Source organism: Varroa destructor, unplaced genomic scaffold (genome assembly GCF_002443255.2).
Source record: "Varroa destructor unplaced genomic scaffold, Vdes_3.0 BEIS01000003.1, whole genome shotgun sequence".
Taxonomy (NCBI): Eukaryota; Metazoa; Arthropoda; class Arachnida; order Mesostigmata; family Varroidae; genus Varroa; species Varroa destructor.
The window spans coordinates 29669351-29693015 of NW_019211456.1; the positions used below are offsets into that span (position 1 = coordinate 29669351).

Sequence of the window (23665 nt, forward strand, 5' to 3'; positions counted from 1 at the left end):
TCGGAACCCGCAGGTGAAGCTGCTGCATTTACCGAGACCATTCTCTCTCTTTCTATCTGTCCATCTATTTATCTATCTATATATATATATATATATATATACATACATACATATATCTTCGTATTTATACGAACTCTAGCATACAATAAATAATCTTCATCTATTCATCTCTAAGGCATATTACTCTCATCTAATGATTAAGTTGTCATACGCCGCTTACCACTAGTCTCTTTCGATACAGTCTAGTATCTAAGACAAACAATAACCACAGCAGAAGCAATACCAGTGCTAAATAGCAGATACTATTTTCAAACGAAATAACACGAACAGCTTGCCGTCGCCATCTGTAACGTCAACGAAGTATATAAAAAAATTCGTCTTTCTTCTGCTTTTCGATTACTTGTAGTCGTTACAACGGCAGAAACGTCGAAAGCAGCAGGTAGTATCGGGATATTAAACACGTCTACGAAGAAGTACCCATGTAACAGGTGTTTTTTTTTTTTCGCTGTAAGCACCACTCAACAGAGCCCGTCGTTCGTTTGCTGCGTTCCTCGTCTGCTAAAAGAACATCACTGAGTATTAGGCGGACTTCACAGTTGTCGTGGAAGCAGGAAAACGCACGTAAAAGAAATGGTATTTCTCTATAAGCGAGCACTCCTAAAACCCAATGCTGATCAAATTAACATAACAGTCCGTTTATGTATAAGGCAAATGGCAGTAGCAGTTGGTGTGTATGTGCACACTTGATGATTTTTTGCTTTTGGCTTCTATTGTATGGTGCATCAGTTGCAGGTAATTGGCTTCATTCTGTCTGCTCGACTCATCAGCGCGGTCAAGTATTAAGCCCCGTAACTAGAAGTTTCCTGTCTCTTGCTGCTAATTTGGCTGTTATGCCTGCTTATATTCATTGAACGTATCATATTAGTACTGTACATGTGTGTATGTAATGCAGTACCAAGCAGTAGTATTGACATTTATTCTCCACCTCGTCCTCATACAGCGATAGAGTCCGAACTACCTAAGGCCTTCTTATTTATTAGGACGCGCCATAACACGCCACCTACCTACGTGCGCTACCATACAGTTTTAGACCATCCGCGCACTAGACAACTAAATCTGCTTTTACCTAAACCCAGTTTTATTCCTTGGCTGCTGAAATCACAACCCTTTCCCACAATAGAACGTCTTCGTAATTGTAGGTATTTTTGAATGGGAACAGATTTTAGAATGCATGCCTTGGCTTTTGATTTTCCATCTTCAGAATCCACTATATAGTTTCTTGAATGCCTACATATCTACCTGCTTTCGCCGAAGGACAGAACATGGTCACGGCTTCAGACTGGGATCTAGCTATCCATAACAGTACTGTGCTTCAAAAGGGGAGCCCAAAAGGAGTACGTAACCCAAAATATTATCTTCTGCATCAAGTCTTGTTTTCCATGACTAGGACCATCACGGGCTTTACGCCTTGCGAATACACCAGGTTTGGCTGTTGGCGCAGGAATCCGTAACTTGGAAACTGTAGCAGACATCAACTTGGTCTATGCAGAGTGATTAACTTCAGCGACGGTTCTCGGTGTTTTTGGCTGTTGCGTGTGAGCTTTGTCAGTGTCGTGAAGCAAGGAAGCTACACGACTCCCTCCATACTCTCTGTCAAACGCTTGATCCCAGAGCGTAGCCTGGCTGCTTGATTTTCCACTTCGTCCATCATCGATTCGACTAGCCGTCTCGTTCGGATGATTCGCTGTCCTGTTACTGTGACCTATCGCAATTGCGATGATAGCGCCCCAGAAGCGACACAAATGATATCTATTTCCGCTGTACTTCGTTCATATATGGCTGAAATACCTGCAAAAGTAACAGATGTATGTATATACGAACAGACGTCACAAGTCGTGTCGTATTGTACATTGATCGGTTTTGAAACATCCGCAGCTCCCTTTACAACTTTGTGCAAGAAGTGATCATGGCTACCTTAAAATTCATCAGATAAAACTCAACGAGGTGATAACAACAATTGTAATAATACAACGCCAGCAAGCATAGCAACGCAAGCAAAAGGCGTAACATCAATTGCCGCAGTCGACCAAAGCATCCTCGGCAGCGGCAGGATCGACAGAAGTTCATTGCTAGTTCTATGGCGGCAGCTGCGGCTTCTGCCTCAATGTCAGTGATAGCGGAAACACTTCGCCTTCGGCAACAACGCGTGGATCGGCGGCGTGATTGCAACGAAGACGTAACTGCACAACACCGGAAAGCAACTGCGGCAGAAATAGCAAGATCTACTTGATGTACAAATACAAAACATCGATGATTATACATAGACACACATACACAAAAACCACGGTTATACAATGTTTAAACTCGTGCGTATATGGTTTGCATATGATCACTGGAAACTCGCCCATGGACGAGACAGAAAGTCTATTGAACAACCATTTATCAGTAATGGTCTTACAGATGTCTACCGATCAGTGTCCAAATGCAGAGGACTTTCAATCATGTTTAATATATTAAAATAGCAATACTAATGATTGATTGTCACACTATTATCGCAGATATTCATTATGTGATTAAATTATCGAATAGTTAACAATCCTACTATATATATATATATATATATATATTCAGTAACGTCGTGTTCGCACTAATAGGAACAACGTATTCTTCACCGCTTGGCTTTGTTGTCGTCGCGTCGCTATCGATGTGTTTGCTACTGCTGCTATAAGAGTAGTTTAACAGGTGTCATCAAGCGACATGATATGTGGGATTACCTATTAAAAATGTATCTTCTGTCAAGCAGATCAATCAGCCCGCTTAGCGCTTATTGCCTTAACGAAGTTTCCCGGTGCAAATATCCGACAGAGACTAACAAAAGCAGCCAAGCACCAGCAATCAGAAGATGAACGTCTTTTCACTTTTCTACAACAACAACAGCAGCAGCAGCAGCAGTAGTAGTAACATCGGCTGTTGAAGTATCACTGCACAGAATCAACGCATCATCGAGACGTGACGAAGTAATAGCGCTGCTTGCGCAGACGGCAGGATATAGGCTTCGTATGTATCGAAGGTGGAAAATCCTGAACTTTGTGCCAGCCTAATTAGGACACAGGTGCAAGGCACTGTTTCTTTTGTTAGATAAACGTGTAATATTCAGGCAAGTTCATCACAACTTCGATAACAGGACGCTTTGCAAATAAAGTTCATCTTCATTACGATAGCAATTCTTATCTCGTATCAAAGACAAAGTAAAGGACGTATCAACAGTAATAAACACTGGCCTATTTTGAATTCATCGTCCACGTGCTGGGTACAAGAGATAAATAAAAAGATCTGTTCAGCATACCTAATCAACCAACGCTTTATTTTTCTTCTATCTGTCGCCTAAACGTCGTTACTCAACAGTTTGCTATCAGTAATAACAGCATTGTTAAAGCGAACAATAAAATAATAGTTAATCCATTCTCTTGTAACTTGTCGTCACTTTCTGCTTCCAATGTTCAAAGCCAATTCGATTGGCCGGTATCCAGCTATCATAGATCGGCGTTGCGTACTTAAAGAAAACGCGAACTCACCCGTCGCTGGTGGGCCAACGGCAGAAAGCGGTGCACCGCTAAATTGCGTCCCCCAAACACAAACACCTCGTTCTGAAGTGCCATTTGGCTATAGCAGAGCTCGCAGGTGAAGGAGATGGGTTTATAAAAGCATTGACACTGACGATAGATATGGACCGCTACTTGATGCGGCAGTGCGAAAAACAGACGTCCGCCGTGTTAATGACAGCAAAAACACTATCCCTTCGTTTGCGCAAAACGCTCGATCGAAATTAATGCCACATTAAAGACACGAAACATCGGGACCAGTGTAAATCCTATTGTTGTTGAAGAGAGTTACCATATTGGCTACATCAATCTTATTTTTTACATACTGACTTTTTTGGGCGTTTGGATAGATGTGCAATATTGTTACGGTGGTCTCTGACTTCTCCCTTTCGCTCCGGTTTCTGTTGCTAAAGACACCTTTACTATATATTCCATCAGCTGTCCATTGATAAGGATCGTCGTAAACGATATAGTACCTGTCCTAATAATAAATAGTATACAGTAATCTAAGACTGGAACTATAGTTGCAATGATAGCAACTATTTCGGATAATCCGCACATGGACTAACGTCCTGCCCTTAATCCACCGCTGGTGCTGCCACTGCGTCCGCCGTTTCCTACGCACCCATCACTGCTAATCACAGAATATCGTATCGTCCGTATGGATAACTATAATACCAACCGTGCATCTAGCGACTCTGGCGGTGAAGACTAATGGTAATCATTTGTTACACACCCGAACATCGCCGTGAGCATCGCTCACGGCTGACGTCGTCGCTGCTGTTGCCGCCGTCATATCGTCTACAGGCGGCACGTGGCAAGCGGCTAGACTAGATCAGAGACAGAGCAGTTTGCTGGATACTGCAACTCTAGCCACTACCAAAGATTATCTTGTTCCGGTTTCCTTCAGCGTCGAGCGGATAGCTAACTGGCAGCAGTGGCCGGATGGGGAAAGAGTTTCTTTTGCCAGCGCAATTGACGATCGACAGCGAACGGGTCCACGGGTGCTAAAAGTAACGCGCCAATCGCGACTGCTGGTACTGCCTTTTGACGACTCGTCACAACACTTATGGCGATTCACACGAAGGAAAACGAAACAGTCGTCCTATTGGGCCCGCGGAACGTCAAGGAAAAGTCAAACAATTGTTCGGCTTTAATTATGTTAGACAAGGCAATCCAGGTTTGTGTACTTTTATTTACGTATTTTCGTTAGACCTATAACACACACAAAATGTAATGATTCAGTCAAATACGTCATGTTTTTATTGATAAACTATGGAACGGAATTGTATATGAATCAACGGGAAATTAGCTTTCTAACTACGGTAATATTCGATTACATAGGCAATCTACAAAATCGGTCATTGAACAGTTTTCAAAAAATACTAGATTATTTGGAAGTATATCAATAATCATCACCTCGCCAGGCTTGATTTTACAGCTTATACATATTCCAATCTCTGATAATGTTCTACTGTACTGTTACAATTACTTCGTGTTAAGGATATATCATTCTATCTGGATTCGCTTTCAGCAACGGTCCAGTAAGTATATGTACAGTAAAAAAAAATAAGTATCTAACAGCTCCCCTAGCTCTACCGAAGACGAACAGTGGCCTGCTACCCATTTTTGATCTTGCGTATACAAGACCCTGTGCCTCGGCTATAGTCGCTGTGGCCACCTCCGTAACCAACCCACAACATCAAAAGCACTGCGAGCTCAGCTATGAATCGGTAAGGACGCAGCTCCTCTCGTATGACCTCAGTAGAGCTAGTGGAATAGCTGGAAGTTGTCCGTTTAGCCATACCAAGCCTCCAGGAGGATTAACCGAAAGTGGCGTCCTAGCTAGGGTTACGTTGTAGTCCCACAAGGTTATCGCTGAAGCCTCTGTTGCTACCCGCCATCAGCAGGCATAAAAGAACTGCATCGGCGACGGGCGCCTTAGCTAAAGATCTTCCATGTCCGGGCCTGAAGCAACATCAGCCCGTTATAATGTCGAGGCGTGCGACCGCCCGACTACAGCAGGTAGTCCAGCAGAGCTAACAGTGAGCCATTGCAAAATAGTCACATAACACAAACACCATAGATGGCGTGGCTCAACGCTCACATAATAGTATACAGCTAGGGCAGCAGAAACTTGCTCAACAGGGAGTCGCTCAACTCAGCTGCAGATGCACCATTGACTCTCAATTATTCGAGGTTACCTCCACTCGCGGGGCACTTTCGCGAAAGCTACCATCATCTTTACCCCCATACCCCCATCTCTCTCTCTCTCCGTAGAACTGCCAATAATGATAGCATTGGCCTCTTGGTTCTCACACTCACTTGCTGCATATTAAATTAGATTGTAAACTTGGCGGCAAATTGAAACGAAGGGGAAAAGGCAGCAGAGCCCTACGGCGGAGTGGGTTGCGAGCTGATGTGAAAGAGAAGGAAAGCGAGAGCAGGCGATGCAATTGGAAGTTAGGGGTCAGAGTAGCGGTCATTGGGAGCTAAATGATGCGGCCTAAATTAACAAGATTATACTAGTTTAGCTGCGGTAGCTACTCCTGTCACCCCCGCATCATGTGGTGGCAGCGGCCATTCTGTGATAAGTGCACTTTCGTAAGGCTGATCGTGGTGAGGGTTGTAGTAGCATCGGTAGCGCTTATCATCGTTGGCGACACCGATTTACCACAAATTTCTATATCAATCACCCTGAATAACGGAGCCAATAAAGAGCTCGTTGGCTATCGTCAATAACAGTTGTAATTGAAAAAAAGCAGTTGGCGACCATAACCACCGCACGACGAGCCTGTAACTGTAATTTCTATTTTAATTGCTGTGGAACAGTTTTTTTTTGCAACGGCAAAGTAGTTCGTTGTGGTCGGACTCGACGTAAAATCAAAACGTTTAGGTAAAAGAATGAAGACTGTTACTTGTGAAAAGACTGACATTGAGATGTTGGTAATTTTGCCACTTCTGCTATTTAAAACGTTTTCGTGTAGAAACGATACTGGTAATTTGATTAAATGATATAGCTGAAGGGTGAATAAGAGAAATATAAAATGAAGATAGCTTTAAAGCACACACATAACATATTGGAGTTGTCTAGGCTGCGTACAATATCTTACCAGCACAGAGCAGGGTACTACACTAACTTCAGAGCGATCTAGAAATCAGCATAACCGACATTTGACTTTGAACACTATTAGTTCAACTATGGTAACGATGTACCAACCAAACGTGACCCTAGGACACAACCAACATTTACTTACTGAAAAAAAAATGACAATGCAATAAAAAAAAAAAGTGCCAGGGATCTAGCACTGACGTATTGACGTACGTTGACATATACATGTGTTATGATCCTCTTTCAAAAACAAGTCGGGCAAATGTCCATCGTTAAAAGGACAAAAACCACCTCTGTTAAATGTAGCGCTTTCCTAATTATCCGTATCGCTGCAAAAAAATGATCCACCATCACTGTCGCCGGTATCACAAACATAGACTAACCGTATCTTTGTCTTCCTTCTAGATAATGCTACTTTGTCAGCTGAAACAGACCTGAAGCTTCGCTTGAAGTGAGGAATACATAAAGCTGTCGCCTTCGAAATTTGATGCAACCTCGTGCACACATAACTGCCATCAACGTACAATAGACGGAGAGTCGTTTGTCTATTCTGCATCATTTCAACGTCTTGCAAATAGCGATGATAAAAGTGTTTCAATGAAAGTCAAAAAAGCAAAAAAGGGCTTTCCAACGGGACAACCTTATATTTTCTTTAAGACAAAATAGAGTGTTTTGATCGATTCCTGGGAGTCTGTCTCTCGATGCTTCTTACCTTTTGAAGCGCATTGGCAATTCTTTCTTTCCTATGATATTTGTTAATACCAATGTAGAGGTCACTTTCCTTGACGATTGTTTTTTTTTTTTTTGATTTTATCCAACCCAGCACCTTTTAAATGGAAAGCTCAGATGCGTCAGTTGCTAGCATCGTAAGAGTTGCCTCGACAATCGTTCCATGGGCCGCATGTCGGCCAGTGAATCCGGCCAAGGAGGCACAAATGTGGGAAGAAATAGCATGAACGATGTTATATTCCATATTCAAGAATGGACATTGCAACGAATGTAAGTTAACGATGAGAAAAAGATATGTTCAAAAGCCCTTTTAGAGAAAAGGATAAAAAGTGGACCAAGATACACCGAGAACGCCTACAGATTCTTGCAGAACGACGCTTCAGACATGTCTGAGAGAAGTAAATTTCTTGTCGCCACCTCCTACTCTGGCGCGGCATCGGTGCTCATAGCATAAAACACCACAGTAAAGATAGAATACTACACTATTTGTAGATAGCCGCATGAATGAATCTTATGACCATTCGGGAACGTCGCTGGCGGTCGATGCAACACTCACAATAACGTTCGAAAAGTGGCCGTGGTATCGACATGTGTACGAAACGATCCTTTGACATTTCGTTTTCTCCGGACGGTTACTTTTGTCTCTCTCTCGATCCGGAGTTGCGCTACTCTGCTTTGTCGTGACTGATAGTAGCACCGTGTAGATACTATAGTGAGCGAATTCTGTTTAGTACTTAGAAATACAGGTATGTACCGGAAACCGTAGACACCCCTAAGCTTGAATGCCCTAATAATGACGCTATTCTTTTTTTTCGTTATCACACATAGAAAGCTCAAACTAATTATCTCCTCCACAAACACTAATTACTTAATTATTATTACTAATTACTTAATGATTCAAGTAAGCCGATGAACTAGTTCGTCCACAGTTATCACTATTATAGTCTGATTCAAGTCGCGCCAACCCGTTTTAAAACAAATCAAATATGATGTCATTCCCAATCGGTGACTGCAATAGTCTGCTCACACAATAGAGCTAGACGAGAGTTAGAAAGTCCTATGATTAAATAAGGTAAATTAGAACTACCTATGATCAATTAATATTGCTTGAGCTCATTCAAACGATAAATACTAGTGTGAGCGTTATGTTTATAGTATTGTTTGTCATTTAATGCAATACGCTTCATTGTATTTAAGCTTGATATCAATTCCGAAGGACGTAACGTGGTGCCATTATATCTCAGCTGTGCGACTTAAGCTCTGTCCACATATATGCTACCTTTGCATTCATGTGCCCTTCAAACAATATACGTAGGACAGGAGTGCACAAACGTCCTTTTTAATAAAGCGGATATCAATTATTCATTTCAAGTACCTTTGATTAATGCATCCACGCAACCTAAACTAGATATTTCGAGCTTTACGTCCGGCACCCCCGTTAGGTGTTCCATTAGACAGCTGGTTCCTAGCGCGAAACGAAGTATATCCCTTGACTTGAACCTAAACCACTATTATTTTCCTTATACTAGGGGCGAAATACCTTACCCACTAGACTATCCACTAGGAACGCGTGTGCACGACCTGTACAGATCTCATTTAGCAGGCTATTTCATTATTAGGTGTACTAGGACGCTTTGAAACGACGCCAGATGGTCCTACGCAGTGATGAGGGCAAAAATAATTTTTAACGTATCTATCTTTCGTTCCACGCGTTTTTTCCGTACATTTCGCCGTATCGCACCACGTTATTCTCGAACTTCCTATCTTGATTCTGTCTTTGAAAAGCTTTTCTGTACCAGCAGGCTCAACGCGTTGGCGCAGTACTTTTGACTTCCGCGCACGTAATGCCATTCATGGCCGTTGTGCCCATTTCCGTAAATAGGGCCGTGTGTCTCGGCTTACAGTTGTCATTGTCTTTCGATTGACAGCTAACTGACAAATTACGATAACAATGGCAACGATCCTTGCATATAGCCCATCATTGGCGTGAAATCAATCACTGATCTACGTAAGAGGATTAGAAAAAAAAAATATATATATATTATTATGAGCATAAAATATCCTTGATAAATTGTCGAGAACAAAACGGCAGTAGATATGCCATCAAAGAAGTTATTGTTACCTTGTAGATATTTGAGGTAGCAATTAAGAGCTATAATCATAACCAGTTCGCTGATGACAATCGTCTTGTGTCAAATTGGCCAAATTACAATCCACTTAATGAGTGATCCAATCAGCTCTATGATATCTCTAAAATAGTCGGCCTAAACCCACTTTTCCTATGGCCATTTCACCCAAGGGGCTACGTCGTAGTTCATAAACTGTATTTACTATTCAGCTGATAATAATTCACTTAACGTCAAAACCTCCACACATATTTCATAACATCTTCTACTACTTTCTCGTTGTTTCGCTGTCAACACTAAGAAGTTATTTAAGTTCTTCGTCTGTCCGCTTGCCCCGCTTGGTTACGTACCTACATTCGGTTTAACCGCGGTTACCTATCGCTAGCCGAAGTCTCATCGACACATTTAGTTCTGACTTATTATGTACTATTCGTGGTGCTACTACTGCTGGCGTCAGCCAATCATTGGCTCCTGGCGATGGGCGCTTATTACAACGCACACATACCCCCATCACTGACTGTAGCGTTAACAAAAAGCGACGCCACAGAACGGTGGCAATGATAGACCTATTGGGCAACTCGTTGCCAGCAATCGTTCAGGGGGAAAGCGGGGTTGTTTGCCGGTGGCCGGGCGGACAAAGCACGGATGCTAAGTTAACAGGGGCTGTTGTCGTTGCGCTTTTCGTCCACATTCGACTAAGCCAGCGATCAACAGCAGGTCAGCAGCTAAAAGGAGCCGGTACAAGCGTTCAGATAGAGCTACGCCACATTATGACTTGCCGTGTAACGTACAGATAACGTGCACTAAATGCCCAAAGTGTTAGACATAATTTTTTGCCGTAAAAACAAAGCTTTATGCCCATGTCCGCGGAGAGTGATGTTCTCGATCGTAGGTAGACGATCGCTCTGCGGGGAAAAAAAAGCTCGCTTTTTCCGATCCGGGCCGAATGAAAGCAAAATATATGTCGTCTAATGTAATAACTGGTTAGAGAGACAATTTAGCATATATGAGAAAAAGTAGAAACACATTTGGTGGAAACGTGCGAAACATTCGACGAATCACAAGAAGTATTATTAGTTATTTCAACATATGAGCGAACGATAAACATCATGCCGATTCTACAAAATCACCTCCATGTAGAAAACAGCCCTTTCGTTGGTCAGAGGGCACGTTCAGTGAATCAGTATAATGCCAATGAAATAAATCACCGTTCCATATTTGTATTTTGGGCAATGCTGTGTCGGATGCCGGATTAGCTAAGCGCCGCTGTTACTAGTAAACTGTGAGGCAAGGAAGCTGCAGATCAGTTAGCAGTCGCTCGATAGATTTTGTCAATTTGTTCAATGTACTTGCTCAAGTAACATCAATTTCTGTTGTTTTCGCCTTTTTACACTTGATAGGTTGCAAATCAAAACGCGCAATGACTCTGATTCAGATCAAATCGCTATACAATTGCCGCGGATGTAAGAAAGTGATCAACGAATATTGAATGTAAAAGAATTTACCACAACACCAAATTGCGAAATGTTCCTTATATATATTAGATAGCTGGAATTTAGAACTAGTACTATTTGGATAGTGTCCAAACTGCTTCGGCTCTCGCTATCAGCTGTCGCGGCGCGATATCGTCAATTCAATAGAACTGACCGCTGGTGTGTGCGTTTGGCGGCCAATTGAAGACGATTCGAAACGCAGAGGCCACCGACACTTCTCGACTTCATTTTACCGCGTGTCGTCAGTCGATATCTTCCCGTTTGTTGCTGTTGCTGCTGGTGGCGTCGTCGCCATCATCATCACGAAACAGCAACAATGACAACAAAAGGAATGGAAATGTCGAGCGAGTGCTACCGATGCCGTTTCGAACTGCGGGCAAGTGAGCAACAAGACGGCTGCGACGACGACTGTTTTTGACCGGGCGACACGACAGCAACGGCCACAACAGCAGGCTGCGGCGGCGCTGGGGCCGGTCCGGATGACCCCGAAAATAGTAAAGATAGAAGAAAGAGCTGTACAATAAAAAGACGAAGAAAACGGAGAAGCTCTTTGCTGAGCCACCGCTGCCATCAGCGGCAGCAGCAGCAGCATTAAACACCGAGACCCGTCCCCCGTTCGCCGTGGCAACCTGCGTCGTCGTGGCCTTTTTCTCTTTTCTTCGTGTTTTTAAGGAGGGAGCTATTTAGTGATGATGATATCGGCGGCCGCGCGAGGGGACCCTATCGCGGCCACTTCGCGGTTCCGAACAGTCGCGAAGCGCTTTCTTAAGCTCCTCATGGTCTGTCCTAAGCTAGCCACGACAGCGGCGGCAGTGGCGGCAGCTTTTCCTGTCGCGAGCCCGTGTTTCAGCTCTGCCTTGCCCACGCATTTGCATATCATAAACAACAACTCAGGAAGCGAACAAACGCGTAGCAAAGCGGACTACTCACTACTCAACGTTAGCTTTTATCGCTAATACAATCATACGATATTACTACTACTGCTGCTGTTGTTATTGCTACCACTTGTTACTCTATCGGTGCTAACAGGCTTCTTGTTCCTCGTTTTTAGAAATAATACTAACAATAATTTATGACTATTTGTTTTGCTTCTTCTCGATTTATCTTTTTTCGTCTAATTATCCTGCCACCCGATATGTACTTACTGGCGTTGCCAATTAGTAGCGGCATTTTCGGACAGCGTGCGCCTTCGCTGAGCGGATTATCGTCTGTTTGGCGAAATGATGCCATAGGTTTTGTTGATGACGATGTTAATGGCTATGATGATTATAACGATCCTGCTAGCGTGATTTTAACGGCAAGCCAGCGACGTGGCACGAACGACAATATGCGTAACAGCTGCACACGGATAGTCTATACCTGTTGGCATCGGCGGCCGTGGTGTCTCAAAGCCATCAGGCAGGTAGGAGCAACAGAAGGCCTGACAGAAGCGAAGCATCAGGACAGAGATCAGGCAACGTACGTAGAAACGTAAACGAAAGAAAAGTCAGTTAGCTATCTATCTATCTCTGTTGCTACTACAACCGATGCTGACGGAAATTTTCGCCTACCAAACGTATATATGTATTAGATGCAGAAAACGGCGTGATATACGTCACGCCTCTTCATGCTCTTAGTCAACCCCGCGTCTTAACCGTCCCGAAGTGCACCGCTTCTGACCTCCCTAGAACTGTTTAGAAGAATATGTTTGCGCAAAGTATGCTAATGTAGTGGTCTTTGTAATTTACCTGACAAAGGTGGCTATCTTTTACTAAACTGAGGCGTTGCTGCGACGATGGCGACCCGAACCGCTATATTGAGTATATAGATACACGGTAACGGGGACAAGGCGACTATGTGTGATATCGCTTATAAAAATACGTACATTAATGAACTAACACGAGCGCGGCGACAAAACGGCTGCGCTGAATCTAACCTGGTAAATTTAATACACTTAGATCGTGAGCGAAAAATTGATTTTCTATGGAGCTTGCACGTTTTGCACAATACTCCTCTATATCTATACAAAATGTTACTAGATAACAGTGCTTGTTTGGAGAATTTTAATGTCGCTTGTCAAGGTAATCGCATGAATGAACGACATTGATTACCACGAGCTGGTAGTTAGTCGTACCTGTAATCATCTGCTGTCGGAATGATTTCATTTGTAGCGGGATCACGACTACAGTTTTGCTGGCTTTCCTCGTAGCCGATGAAACCATTATTGGTGGTTTGCGTTTAGACTTTGCACGGGTCCCACTCCGTTTGCCTACCGAATACAAACGCTATATACCGCCGATTCAATCATCCAGTTCGTGGCATCGCGGCGGAATGTTGCTCAGAAGAAGCGTTCTATTTATCTCGTTCTTAATAGGTGGCTTGTCGCGCTTTCTATCCTGCATTATGTCGTAAACACCGCTTCTTTTTCTAATAAATATTCGAAACAGGTGGAACGGTAAGCTTCGAAATGCACGTAGTCGCCATAGCAACGAGATGGTAGTGGCAAAAGCCTTCATGGCGTCCAAAAAACTTTACAGGTAACCACCTTGAGCATTTTCGGCCCTTCCTTCTATTGACGCTCGTCTGCGAATCTGCATTTCTGTCTATTCTGCCTGTTGATTTATCCCCAGCTTCCTTTGCGCTCGCCACATAACCGACGCGGCTTCGGCCCTTGAAGTTATGGCTGCGAACGGCATTAGCAACCAGTCGAACGAAGCTAAAAATATCGAAACCCTATTTATTATCAATATATCGCTGATGCAGTGCTCTGTTATTGATGATGACCGGGGTCATTGCGGTAGTGTTTGCGGTGTCTACAGCCTGCAATAGTGCTTTGCCACATTTTCACGTCGTTATATTTGTCGCTGCTGGTGTCCGTATTGCTCGTACGTAATCCAACACATGATTGCCCTATAAATGATGGTGCGTGACGCTCATAACGAATCGTTGGTGGTATGAGTGATGGGCAAAGCGAAGACGTTTTAAAATCAACAACTGAAGAAGCTGTTAGATAAAACTGAATTTATCATCTTGCTTGTTCCTTGTGTCAATAAGTCATTGGTTGAGAGTGGTTTCATTAGCTGTTGGATGATAATAGGCGCGACGAATTTCCCAGTGACACGTAACACGAAAGCGTACGATGCCGTTCGAACGTATGCTAACGCCATGGGTTAGTAATTATATATTAATAATATAAAGTAACTTTCATGATGAGGACGCCTTATCTGCAAGTTCTATCCCAGTTGACCCACAGAAATCTATGGCGTCTGCTTCATAGCTATGATCCCCCTTGGTTCGTAACCCTTAAGCTTTCTGCCCCTCTAATCCACATCTACGGTGCAACCTTTGCAAGCTAACAGAAACCACATAATACATAGTTGGCATTTCCATTGCCGGCACTTTGCAACTTCAGTAATTTTTCTCTACCAGTAAACTCAACGACAAGTCGTTAACGTGTGTTCGTGTGTGTGTGTGTGTGTGTGTGTGTGTGTGTGTGTGTGTGTGTGTGCGTGTGGGAATATCCAGCCAATAGCAGACTTTCGGGCAGAACGGTTTCGCGATCGAAGAAAAAAAGCAGAGCAAGCCGTGTGTCCTATTTGACCGTTTTCCAGCGTTCGTCGTCACCAACAACCACCGTCTTCGAGAGAACTATAATACAACAGCCACAGAGACATCACCTGCTTCCTTTCACCACACCGAATTGCGGCCAGACGGCACATTCCTCCTGCAGCTACTTTTGTCATTGCTGATGTCATTTATCCAACGGCTGCTCGCACGGGATACGGACGAAACGACCGTCAAAGAATCTCCGCGCAACTCAATGCCGTCATTATCAAAAATACATGGAGAGACTATAGCAACGGCATTATATCGAGTAGCCAAACCCGTAGCTCTGTGACATTCGCTTCCAGCTATTCCACCTATTGCCTCCAGTTATCGCAAGGGTAAATCTTTATTCGCGGATTTTTCATCATCCTTTTTATCTGCGTCTGCTTCTTTTTGTTGCGTGTTATCAAGCATCTTTCTGTTCGTTTCGTAAAATATTTCCAGCTTTAGCTCGGTATCGCTTTTAGTTCGTAGATTTTGTTTGAAATAAATGTCCTCTAATAAAGTGTGTCCAATGCTGTAGTTTGTACTGGTCATTCGGTATAAATAGCACTACTTTTTTTCTGCCCCATAGCCACTGCTTCAGGGACAAGAATACAGCGCAACTGCCTGAGTGCTTATTCGTGTGGTGGCTGCCTACGGAGTCGGCTTGACGTTGTACAATCGCAGTTCTTGGCACTGTCTTATGTACAGCCTGCGTTGCCCGGCAGCTGATTTGTTGACCGCAGTTGTTTATTTACTACAGTATATATATATATATATATATATATATATATATATATATACCTGTGCATATGCACATCAATAGGCATGCACGAGCGCGTACCGGTTGCAGCTAGCGCGTCGCCACCGAACGACAAACAGCACTGAAGGAACACCATCACCACAGCAGCCGCAGCCGCATGATGTTACTACTAATGTCTATCGCACAGACACTCAGCCCTAACTGTATTGATTGAACTGTCCCTTAGTGTTTCGACTCACCTGAGCTCGGTCATCACCGTCGGCGCCAGAGCTGTGATCGCGGCTTGCCGATTCCTGGCAGTCGTGAGTCCCCTGAACTACACGCCGTTCAGCGCCAACATATAAAGCTACTATCGTAGTTCCAGCCGATTGCTCCCGTCGGATTGTTTTCTCGAGATTGTTGTTGTAGTAGCCCCGCTGTCGCCGGTTATAGTATTTCATTCGTATCGGACGCCGCTAATTGCGTCGAGTCTCGGATTTGGGGTGAACGCACTTGGGATAGTGGCTGACCGTTGGTGACAACAGTTGCTGCAGCAGTAATTGTAATGATACCTTTAACGCAACACTGATCCATGAGTAGTAACGAGCGAGTCCTTTTGTTATTGATGCAATCATCATTATTGTCACAACGGCTGGAACACCAGCTCCGCTGCTGTCAGTCACACTCGACGGTGCACGCGGACCAGTGGCTACGAGCCCCAAATGGTGCAGAATTCTTGCTACACACGCATATAGAGATATAATGTCGTCTGTTAACTTGCACTGGAATCATGGCGATGGCGGCAGCGGCGGAAATGGGAATCGCTTTCCTCATAACCACACTGCAACATGGCCGCTGTCGATTTCGCTCTCCCTATTGGTTTACTGCTGTCAACGAAGCACGATCATTATCAGGGCGTAGTGTGCTTGTTCGCTGTCTCAGTGTCTGAGCAGTGATAGAAATTCGCGTTACTGGAAGCTAGCCCTCTGCTAGAAGAGAACAATGCGTCAACGTGGCTATACACGGCACCGTTTGCCAGTAGCACTCCGTGGCCACGCGATGACCACTGCTATAGTCGCTATCATCATAACCATTGTCGTTGCTCGCAATGATCGAGTTCAATTCGATCGTTAGCGGTTGCCTCGTTTGCCTTACCGATCATAGTGGACAAGGATTTTGTCGACAGACCCAAACTAAATATATCAAACGCACATATACTGGCTTACGTTCCAAACTGTAAGCTGAAAAACTGACGGGAAACATTCAAACCGTACTAGTGTTTTGGCGTTATTATTCTTACGACTAGTTAAAGTTGTATGGTGGTAAGCCCGTTAGACCAACTTCTGTTGTCGGTAGACCCGACCAGTTGCATCATGGACAATCGTTTGAACCGGCTCCTGCCGTCTGTCGTCATTCCCATAGAGCATACGAAAACCATTGACTTTAACATGAGCTTTTCAAATATGAATTTCTAGCAGGACCGATCAATAGCTTATGGCTTGGTACTTTTAGCATTTACTTTCTCTTAAGGGTACCATGCAAATGCAAGAACACTGCCAGAAGCTGAGGAGTAGCTCATACGTTGCAAGAATACGCTGTAGCTGCGAAAACCAGTGCTTGGTCAGCCGACCATTGATCACAGAGTATTTTCAAGCCGGTGTGCCCGCCACCCGTCAATTAGGGCCATGATTGCTGCTGCTGTTGCTCGTTCGAAGTTGTCTTTTCTCGTCTGCTACCAGGTAACAATAACGGTTCCGATCCGACCTCGAATATCGCATCCCAAAAGCAGCATATCATCTCAGCCTCCTGCCGCCGCCGACCGCGCTGCCGCCACCACTTCGACCATAGGCGCCTTCGCCGTGGCCACCAACAGCAAAAGCGGCCGCAACAAGTAACAGCTGCAGCAGCTTCGACGCCCGCCAGAGCTGCTGTCGGTAATGACGGTCACGGACACAGCGGATCCTTTGCCACAAACAGCAGCGGTAACCGCGGCGATGGCGCGGGCTGCATCAGCGTCAGCAGTGGTAGTAGCAGTAGCGACAAAAGCAGAAGCAACGTAATTAATTCTCCCTAGAACCCACGACCTAACCCTTTCGTGATTTATCACGTTTCGAAGCTGCTGCCGTCTCTGCGATGAGGAAGAGCGATAACTTAAGAAGGGAATTAAAATTGAGAGAGGGAGGGAGTACTGTCTCCAAGAGAGCCAATAAATGGATAGGCTAATTAGAAGGAGACAGGGAGGAAGAGGGGTAACGAAATGCGAGCAGATACAGATAATGGAGGGGAGATCTTATCGAAATAAAAGAAGATGTGCCCAGCGAGTCTATTTGGGGGTGTGCTTGTAGCCGCTACTGTCTTATGTTCATCAATTGCTGGTGTAAGACCAACTTCCATGAGTAATTAGTCATGCGAATGTGAAGTACCTGTTGGCGAGTATCTGTTTGGGTCTTAGCTATGCATATAGGTGGTAATGAGTAGAAGCGACAAGTAGTGACTGGTAAGAGGGCTACGAAGAACGTTGATGATGTTCACAGTTCATTGCTATTATCGAAATGATCATAATCAGCGTGGTAGTACCAATGTAACCACTAGCAATATGTAAGCACGTACTAAATTCACTATAGAACGGAATCGGAAATGACATCTGATTACGCCAAACAACTTCATAGTGATCTTGCTTACTATAAAAACTAGAGGTGCCATTGCTATTCCCTGGTAATAGTTTGATTTAAAACAAAACTGTGCTAACAGAGTCAGCTTGCTGACAAGTGTTTATCCCATAAAACCGATTAGAAATCAATCACAGCATTGTGACCGAGCATACAAGTAAGGTTTAAAATACGCCTTGATTAAATATTCGAGATTCATCAACACGTATTGCTTATCGTAACGACATTGTAAGTGGGGCTTAAGATTAAAAGACCCTGTACATGCTGAATCTGCCTGAGACCGTAAGCCAATCACCAAGAAGCGACACTAGAGCAGAATGGCTCGTATTTGAATATAGGAAAAACAACCCCCATAGTTCGACATAGAAAGGTAATAATCTAAATAACAGCTCTTCCATTCGATTGATATAAATCGATAAACCTTCATGATAACACATTTATGTTACGTTGTTGCCAGAGCTGGTTCAAGCGGTGACGATTTCACTGATGCGACGACTGCGCTCTGCTAGAATGGCTGTCATCAAAACGTCAGGTCATTGCTTGCGCGTGCTGCCTGGAGCAATTCTGCGTTCCAGCGCCAACGCTTCACAGCCATACAGCAGCTGCAGTGGCACCAACGCCGCGAGAATTACAACTTAAAGTGGAACCTCGAAGATTCACTAACTTCCGCCCACGCCCGGCAGTAGACGACGAGCCACCAAGCGACAGAAGCGACGTTGATAGTTGTCGTCAATGTCGAATGGTCTTCAGGCGGTCGTTCGCGGCAATGGAGCCAGGCTTCAGTGATGGCTGATGAGCGCAATGGTGTCGCGTCGTCGTTGATGCTGCCGTTGCTCGCTTTCCATTATAAGATGAAAGCAGCCGTCCCCCTCCTCCTCCGCTCCCCACAAAGCGGCCATCCTCAACTCGCCAGACGCCCGCGATCCCGTCGTCATGCCGATCGCTGTTAGCGTGACTGAGTTAGTCCACTCGTTTGAGATTTCCTCGTCGTTCGCGACGAAAAGCTCTGACGATCGATTGTCGGCATTGACGTCCGCCAATGACATCTGCTATGGACATTCGCAATTTATAAATAGGAAGATAAGGATAGAACACCGAGTTTTTTAATCATAGAATGTAAGCTATGATATGTGTGTTATTTAAACAATGAATCCGAAATTTTAATATTCAGTTAGTATAATCATAGTTGTTCTGTTCGGTGGTAGCTCAGCGGCGTTGAACGTGTACGAGGAAGCGCTAGAAATTCTAGTAAATTAACAATTATCATGGAAGGCAATATCTAGGCTGCCCTTTTGGCCAGCTGGCATCACGATGCTGCTTCAATGATCTTTCTCTTTCTACATACGTCTTTGTAGGCTGACAACGCTTTTGCCGCGACTGTGGTTGCTGTTGCCAACAACAAGTACAGCTCATACCTGACGTTTGTTGATAGTGTGTATTACGAAAGGACGAAGCCGGTTGACAGAGCTGATAAAGGCACTTGATGGCGATGAATGCCGGTCATAGGCTTATATTGATGCTGATCTTGTTTAGTGAGTCGTAAAGGATTGATTTGCTATGGCTACATCGTACTCATCACGTTTTACTTTCCTTGTCATCATCATCTCGAAAGGAAGGGACGTAGTTGTCTGACATCAGGTTTAATGGCGGTGGCGAGGGGATGGTAGTATCCAGTGGCACACGTTCAGCAGTGACGCCGATACTATCACACATATGCTTTCCCGCACAGTTTTAGCAATACCATAGATCGAATCAGTCATAGGCCCTCAACTCGAGAATCTGTAACATACTATACAACAACAATAACAACACATGGAAATCAAGCACACAGCAAGCTTTTTAATTCGTTCTTGCTTTTCCGTTGTACATCTTGTTTCTGATCAGAGCTTCGCGTGACACGTACGATGTTTAAGTCATTGTAATCATTCACTGCAAGTAGCTATGAGGATGATAATAATAATTATTCAATTGAACAAAGAAAACAACGCATTAAAAGGCCTTCTCGACCGCCACGAGACGCAAATAACGTAGCAACGTCATAAACCAAAGTTCTTGCCAATGCTGCACAGTACGAACAGTGGCATTTTTACAGACCCGCCATAGATTCGCGAGAAAACTAGGGGATGTCCCGAGTGTTACGTCCGGAACTGCATTAGCAATGCATCAGACTGGCATAGCGCCAGTCTCAACTGATGCTCTTTCAGAACTGTCAGATTTTTTAACTGCCGATCATTACGGCCGCTTTCCTACTGCTACTGCAGCAGGTTGTTGTTAAGCCCTTGTCTTGGGTAACCGCATCGACTAACGAATTATCGGAACGCCGTCGGATCTACTGTAGCAGTATAAAGTGGCCTTTATGACAGACTAGGTGGCACATCGGGCTCGGTGCGTGACGCAAGCAAAACAGCAAATAGTCTTAACGTACCGAGGCGTCGTCACATCAATAGGCTCAACCACTACCGCGGCTGTTGGGTCTGATATCACCTCGCTCCTGTTCTAACTCGGCTATATCTACGGACGGATCTGATGCGCTAACTGACCGACCCAATTCATACTGGTTGACAAACTTCGTATCAATATCTCACGCAAGAAAGTGAGAGAGTGTGCAGCAATTTTCTACCCTACGAATAATATGTTTACCCATATGTAACAGACGCGAATGGCACCGTTGGCCCTTCCAGCTGTCCCTTTCAGTAACCCTATTTTCTACTACGAATTCGTAGTGACTTTGTTGTGAGGATTCCACATTGGGCATTTTCACTATTCCCTCGAATGTGTTAGTGAAGTAAGGTCTAAAAGCTGGTCTTTAGGGGAAAAACTGTTGGCTACATAATATATCGAACACAAACCAACAATAGCAACTACCAGATATGAACAATCTATTGCTACCGATATGTTACTTAAAACCGTTTTACTTAGACGCATTGGCGTGGCGCTTTCACACTATACCAGTTTACTTTTCCTCCACATACATTCGCAAACGAACACGTCGGATGCCCATCTGGATTTATCCGCATATCTATGTGTGTTCGAGGTAAATCCAGCAAGGTATATGGCCATTGATGTGCGACTCTGCGAAACGCTGATTACATTTATTGGATCACCTAACATGTGTTACGCCGGAGCGCGTCGTAGTGACTGTCACTTGGCTAACATCATCAGACGTTTGTTTGCAGGCTGACGTATCGCTCGACCTCTACCGTCCACTGACGACCGTCCCGTCGCCATTGAGCATCTGAAATATAAATGCTCATAGCAGCAACGGTGCACCACAGACGGCATCGGCACTAAACCGTAACACAAGCACCACTTTGTCATATTGGAGAAGCGTTTTGTGCTGCTATTCTTTGGTCCCGAGGGCTTAGTGGATATTATTTGTTACTGCTTATGATGCGCATCCTTGTTAGGAAGAAACGCCATACAACACGGGCCTATACAGACCATAAAGATAACACCGCCGACAAACTTCTGCCGCAGAACGTCACAAGGTCAAACTTCTGCGACGTTTAGGTGAGTGACGGCTTAATTCAGGAAAACAGTCATTTTTATCAAGGACCTTGCGTTATATATATACATATGTATGTATAAAAACGACCAAACGTTTGTCTATATATATGTGTGTTTAAGAGTTTTGATAAAACTAATTTAGCCTATGTATTTAATTAGAATTACACTCTAGCTGGCTACTATTACAGCTGATACCCATGCCTTCCGGTAAGGAAGGCATCGATAAAAAGAATTTAGCCATTGATTTTGACGTCGGGCAAAAAGCAGCACAAAGTACTTCGCAGTCACCCGCCAGGTGCGCTGCGGATCATTTTTGTAACTAGTTTAAACAATTCGTGAAATTACGAGCCCTACCACAAAACCACTAGGACTACGTGTGGCCTGCTTTCCTACATAACGCTATCGAAGCATTAAACAGAGGCTACGGACCAGTCGGTATTTTGGAAAAGGCTATAAAAACCCCGCCTAATCCTATAGGATGTACTTTCAGCGTGAAGGCTATATTTGGCACATAGACTGTCCGTACAGAAGGTTCTTTGGTGCATTTCAAATAAAATTTATCGAAAGTCAGTTTACAAACGAGACATCCTTTAGGATACATCGAACACTACGCAACGGAGTTGTGTCAATCTTCTGTCTATACAACTATCAACGGCCACCATATCGAAAGACAGATTTTGTTTTCAGTGATAGACACGTCTTCCCGCAGTTGCTTCTATAGACATCGCTACCGTCCCTAGGAGCCTTGAACTCTGCACGCAGCGCCTGGTTAGAGTTAAAACGCGACTGCCATCTTCATCATCTGGTTTGCACAGCGTAATAGCACGCTATGACCAATTGAGTCGTTAATAAACAAAGAAAAATTCGACTGTAACCTGTTGATCACTCAAAATGGCTACTTGTTCTTTAACCCAAACCCGACGTTTCGCATCGCGTTCTAACAGAATTTACTATCTATTGGGGAGCGATACACGCAGTTTGAACAATATCAGCAAAGACGTAACCGAGAGAAAGGGATCGTGTCTGTGCGCGCCGCCCTTCTCCTATGATTCTACAAAATGCCATATCCGTGCGTCTGCGGGTTCAGGAGCGATTCGATGGTGTTTATCTACGCTAGTGGCGCTTTGACCATGTGATGGCAGAGATGGTAATTGCTATGCTTACCACATCAGCTGTGGCTGGTTCGTATCATCATCTGTCTCTGTCTGAGTGTGCGTGTAAACCAGGGCCGTCTTTTCCGGCTTACGTCGTTTTCCGGCAACTGACCTTATTTCGCGTGTGGACGCTCACCGCACGCGTATAAACTGGATGACGGATGGAGACATTTTACATGCCAATTAAATGGGTGTCCTAAGGGAACATTGGCCGTAATTTTATAATACAGATGCTTGAAATACGTTGAAAGGCAAACTCGTTGACGTACTCAAATGTTTAGAACTTGTTATCACCAATATTAGGAATAATATTAGTGCAGTACATGACTGATTGCAAGGTACTGTTTATGGATTGTACACATTTGTTAACAACATTCAAATCGGACTCACCTTCGCCTTCATATTCAGTGAAGTATCGCTGCTCCGTGTGGCTGCCTTTGTCCCCCACAATCTTCAATTACTTGTCTCGGATATAGCCACATATAAAGCAGAGATATATATATGTATGCTTTATATATGGCTGTATCCGTGTGTTTCGCGGCGAGGCAACCCATATGTGCGCCGTTGCGTAAGCAGCCAAACAGTTTCACTCATCAAGGGTTAAGCTACAAACATAATAAGCAGTTAGGTCAATCGCTTTAGTCCAGTTAAACCCAGCGAACTCACCGGTCGTCAGACACCAACAGGCCCATCTATGCCGCCCGGCCTTATTAGTGCAAGAGCGACAACAATGGTAGTCACGATTATTGAGCTTCGCTAATTCGATGTCCTAACAAGACAGTTATATTTAACTGTCTATATATATACGTAATTATTCATACTACTGTCTACTAATATGTCTATGTCTTATTATACGTTCCGTGTGCAATGCAGTACTAAATAGTAGTATACAGACTGTCGACATAGTTTTAGGGCCGTTCTATCTTATAGTAAGTAAACGAGACCCTCTGGTGCAGCGAAGGTG

The 23665-nt window shown here is 44.1% G+C and overlaps 1 protein-coding gene and 2 long non-coding RNA genes across 5 annotated transcripts in view; 2 read left to right on the forward strand and 1 right to left on the reverse strand.

The window, feature by feature from the left end:
• The window catches only part of LOC147756784 (uncharacterized), a 55831-nt gene extending 54927 nt beyond the window's left edge, over nucleotides 1–904 (forward strand). For both annotated transcript variants that reach the window (XR_015323255.1, XR_015323254.1), the window contains 2 exons: nucleotides 513–633; nucleotides 787–904. This is a non-coding gene — a long non-coding RNA (uncharacterized LOC147756784). The remainder of the gene's footprint in view (nucleotides 1–512; nucleotides 634–786) is intronic.
• LOC147756783 (uncharacterized) overlaps nucleotides 1–23665 on the reverse strand; it is a 102094-nt gene that overhangs the window by 65876 nt on the left and 12553 nt on the right. For both annotated transcript variants that reach the window (XM_086982896.1, XM_086982897.1), the window contains exons 2-3: nucleotides 23092–23306; nucleotides 15632–19829 (exon numbers count right to left, since the gene is read on the reverse strand). In XM_086982896.1, the coding sequence (XP_086839022.1) occupies nucleotides 15632–15645 (14 nt within the window). In that variant the 5' untranslated portion in view covers nucleotides 15646–19829; nucleotides 23092–23306. The remainder of the gene's footprint in view (nucleotides 1–15631; nucleotides 19830–23091; nucleotides 23307–23665) is intronic.
• Nucleotides 4796–23665, forward strand: part of LOC147756785 (uncharacterized) — a 35270-nt gene continuing 16400 nt past the window's right edge. The window contains exons 1-2 of the long non-coding RNA XR_015323251.1: nucleotides 4796–7713; nucleotides 21217–21550. This is a non-coding gene — a long non-coding RNA (uncharacterized LOC147756785). The remainder of the gene's footprint in view (nucleotides 7714–21216; nucleotides 21551–23665) is intronic.